The sequence below is a fragment of the Tasmannia lanceolata genome, unplaced genomic scaffold, assembly GCF_043159265.1.
Source record: "Tasmannia lanceolata isolate RefF3 unplaced genomic scaffold, GAP_Taslan_0.1 ptg000006l, whole genome shotgun sequence".
Taxonomy (NCBI): Eukaryota; Viridiplantae; Streptophyta; class Magnoliopsida; order Canellales; family Winteraceae; genus Tasmannia; species Tasmannia lanceolata.
This window is the reverse complement of record NW_027518683.1, coordinates 10,816,370-10,820,530: the sequence shown is the minus strand read 5'-3', so window position 1 is coordinate 10,820,530 and position 4,161 is coordinate 10,816,370. Positions and strand designations below refer to the sequence as shown.

General features: G+C 40.1%; 1 protein-coding gene across 1 annotated transcript; it reads left to right on the top strand.

The window, feature by feature from the left end:
- The first annotated feature begins 396 nt into the window (after positions 1–396).
- LOC143878723 (uncharacterized) lies at positions 397–1,184 on the top strand. Its single transcript, XM_077380969.1, has 2 exons — positions 397–951; positions 1,131–1,184. Exons 1-2 carry the CDS (start codon positions 397–399, stop codon positions 1,182–1,184), a joined length of 609 nt encoding a protein of 202 aa, XP_077237084.1.
- The last annotated feature ends 2,977 nt before the right edge of the window (positions 1,185–4,161 follow it).

The following is a 4,161-nucleotide window of genomic DNA, read 5'->3' as shown; positions in this document are numbered from 1 at the left end:
TTTATTCCCAAGACAGCCCACTCTAGTGCATTTACTACTACTCTTTTATACTACAAAGGGGGGGCTCGGGTAAGAAATGGGCATAAAATGATTTTCTCTCTACATGCTCCTAACCCTATGATTTGATCCAATGGCCCATAAAGATTGCTTGCAAAGGAAGCAACATAAAATTGCCAAGAGTGCCCTCTTTTACGCGGGAAATGACATATTTCACCCCCTGAACTTACACCACGACACTATCTTGGCTCGTTCGCCAAGCAAACGCGCTCGGATCCTGACGAAATTTTACAGGGACCCCGGTGGGACCCTAACCTGCTTTAAGGTAGAATTTGGGGTTCCAATTTAATGATTTGATGTGGTTGTGCTCAAACAGGGAGGGATTAGGGTACGGTCAAAATGGGGTGTTTACACTTATTAGGAAAATGGTTGTGGAGATTTGGGGAAGAGCAGTCTAATTTATGGGCTAAGGTGATTTGTAGTAAGTATGGCTGTATTCCGGGTGGGTGGGAATCAAAGGACGAATATAAGAAAAAGGGGTTGACTGCATGGAGAGATATCTTGAAATTAGCTTGCTCCTTTAATCTAAAGGTGAGGTTCAGGGTCTATGGTGGTGATAGAATTAAGTTTTGGAGTGATGTGTGGTGTGAAGAGGAGCAATTAAGGATCTTGTTCCCTAGGCTGTATCGGGTGGCTGTTAACAAAGAAGCCTTCGTTTGTGAATGTTTTGATCGTAGTGGTGGTAAGTTGATATGGTGTCCTGCCTTTAGAAGAATCCTTTTTGAGTGGGAAAGTGAGGATGAATCTCGGTTGCGGCGGCTCTTTAATAAGTGCTATGTAAAACGTGGGGGTCAAGACAAAAGAATATGGACAGTGGAATCATCCGGCATTTTCTCTGTCAAATCTTTTTATAATGGTTTGATGCCTCCTTATGTTCCTGCATTTTCTGCAAAGGTATGGAATTTTCATTGCCCACCTCGGGTTAGTATCTTCGGTTGGGCTGTTTGTCGTCAAAGGATACAAACCATTAACTTCTTGAGAAACTGTGGGTTGTTGCTAATTGATCACTGCCCTCTTTGTCTTAATGATGGGGAATCTGTGGATCATTTGTTCATGCACTATTCTTTCACCAGGATCATATGGAGATGTATCTTTCTGAGGTTTGGAATCACTTGAGTCTTCCCTAGAACTATTCAGAATCTTTTGAGTATGTGGGGGTTTATGCCATGGAAAAAGAGAGGGAAATTATTGTGGAATGTGTGTTTGCTAGCTACGTGGTGGGTGGTTTGGAAGGAAAGAAACTCTAGGGTGTTTGAGGGTTTGGCCAAATCACCTTATTATTTGTACATGCGGATTATACATGCGGATTATAGCATTGGTCATATCATGGGTTAGATGTCTTCCATCCTTTCTTTTTGTATCGGCCTTTGATCTTTGGGAACATTGGAGGGAAGTGTGCTTTAGTACTGAGAGGAAAATTAACATAGTCCAAAGATGGGAGCCTCCGATGCTAGGAATGTTGAAAATCAACTTTGATGGTGCTTGTTTTGGAAACCCGGGTCCAGCGAGGGTGGGCGGTCTTTGCCGTGATGAGTTTGGTGAGATTCTTTGGGCTTTTTCTGGTCCTATTGGTGTGTGTGATTCTTCTGAGGCGGAAGTTAAAGCTGCCTATTTTGGGATCAAGAAGTTGAGTAGAGAAGTATTAGACCATATCATTGTTGAAGGGGATTCATTGAATGTCATTCGGTGGTTGAAGGGTGGTGTAGCTCCTCCTTGGAGATTTTTGGCGTTATTTGATGAAATTGAGGATTTTGTTGCAGGTTCGGCTATTGTCTTTAATCACGTTTGGAGGTCAGCAAACAAAAAGGCGGATGGGTTAGCCAAGCAGGGAGTTGGGAGGGAGAGTATTCTCTAGTTCGATCATCTTCCCCCGTAATATAATCTTGTTATTTTTATTGTATCTTTTCTTCTTATTCTCTGTTTCTTCTTTCTTGTTTTTGTTCTTTGGGTTGCCCCTTCTCGGGTGCTCCCTTGTCATTTTTTCTTATTAATGCAAATCGCTATTAAAAAAAAAAAAAAAAAAAAAAAACCTGCAGATGCAGCGTCCACAACGTCTCTTTTGGCATCTCTTTTGTGGAGAACCAGTCCTTGTCTTATAATTATGGGTGGCATAGAAATCAGAGAGCGCCATGGAAATGCAGCTCATGCTCATCTTCCCAACCCAAGTTTCCAAATTGAGAATCACTCCAACATCAAAAGAGGGCATTAATGGATTATTGAGACTCTTGTTTTGAGCTATTGCTGAATAACTAGAGAAGCTTAAAGAGGAACATACCAGAAAGAAGAAAGTAGAAAGAAGGTGGCTTTGGTGCTTCATCAAAAATCCCCAAACTTGCTTAAATAATGAAAATGAAAGCCAGAGGCAAATAGAATGTTATTTGTCAAACTGCTAGGATTGCTTCTCACAACCTTATTTAAAAGCGCGGAAGAAGATTTGCATTGGCCGTAGTTGAAAAAACCGTGTCGACTGGACAAGCTAGACCATCCATGGATGGTGGGGTCCAGTAAATGAATGATTTGGATCATCAATCATCAAATATGTGGCCACCAATCCAATGGCTGGGATGTTCAATCGAAGGGAATTGCTTGGCTAGGAATGAATTTAGGGTCTAGATCATGATGGTAGGATCAATTTTAAGGGTTATGACATAAGAACTGAAAGATCCCACTTCAGAAAATGAGGAAAAGTTATTGGGCTATATATGTGGATTTCTCCTCTCCTTCTGTAGACGCGTATTCAGTATCTCCGAGGGAGTAGGTTGGGCAGAGTTACTGCTACTAGAAAATAAAACCGGGGATGGTAGATGACCTAGAACCGGACAATATTTACAGTGTGGGTCGGGGCATGACAAGATCTCCCATAAGAAGTGAGCTGAATATGGCTCCCCTTATGACAAGATCTCCCATAAGAAGTGAGCTGAATCAAGGCTATCAAGGCTCCCCTTAATTAGAATAGACAAGTAGATCTGGGGAAAAAAATCTTAGGCTTTAGAATTGGATATTTCTCTAGGAAAAAATATATTAAAATATCCATCTGATCTTGCCTTTCTACGGACACTGCATGATGACGTTTATTGAAGGCGATATCATCCACAATGCGATAAGGAACAATTAGCAATGGCGGACAAACATTAGGCAAAGTTATCAACAGGACCCATGCTTTTCAAAAATTATCAACGAGGGACAAAAGAGGTCTTGTCAGTAAAAGCTGGACGAAAATGCCCTTTGGCATTTACAACACTTTTTGACCTTGTTTTTTCTTCTTCCCTCTTCTTTTACGTTTCTATTATTACCTTTTTTATTTTTTACCTTACTAGTCATCTTCCTCCTTGTTCAGCCACCATTGTTGCTGGCAAATCTTGAAAACTTGAATGTTGAGTTCTTACCATCTATCTCTTTGTATTATGGTTTTATTTTTCTTTTTTCTTTTTAGGGTTTTTGCACTATATTTCATTACTCTGTTTCTGATTTATCTTGTTTAGGGTTTAAGTGATTTGTATTTTAGGGTGAGTTCAGGAGATAATGCATGGATGGCTTCACTCACTTTTTTGGAAGACAGGTGGTTGTATAAGAAAAAGTTGATGTAATACATGAATGGATAGTTACACATTTTTTTGATTTACTTAAATTTTTTTTTTGTAATACACAAATTGGGATGTAATACATGAAGCCCATTTAATGAAAACAACATCCATTTCTTTTGTTATTTTTATCATGAGCATAATTGTAATGCCATTAGACGAGTTGCTATAGGCAGGGGGTTTTGTAGCAGAAGGGGTTTATCAACTCGCTGGAAGAGGGTTAGTAACTCTCAAAAGTAGGGTTACCAATTTTCGAATGGGCTTATCAAGTGCTTGAAAATTGGCCGAGGTTATTGGAGTTTTGGAAGAGGGTTTTTAAGTCTCTAGGATTAGGGTTATCTAGAATAAAAAATGGGGTTGCCAATTTCCGAATGGGGTGATCAAGTCCCTGAAAATTGGCCAAGGGTACTAGAGTTTTGGAAGGAGGTTTTCAAGCCCTTGGGATTGGGGTTATCTAGTATCAAAAATGGGGTTACCAATTTCTGAATGGGCTTATCAAATCTTTGAAAATTGGCCGAGGGTA

Excerpts from the sequence above, each read along its gene's own strand:
- LOC143878723 (XM_077380969.1), top strand. The coding sequence starts at position 397 with ATGGGGTGTTTACACTTATTAGGAAAATGGTTGTGGAGATTTGGGGAA. Across the intron at positions 952-1,130 it reads TTCCTGCATTTTCTGCAAAG|GATCATATGGAGATGTATCT; the intron begins GTATGGAATTTT and ends TTCTTTCACCAG.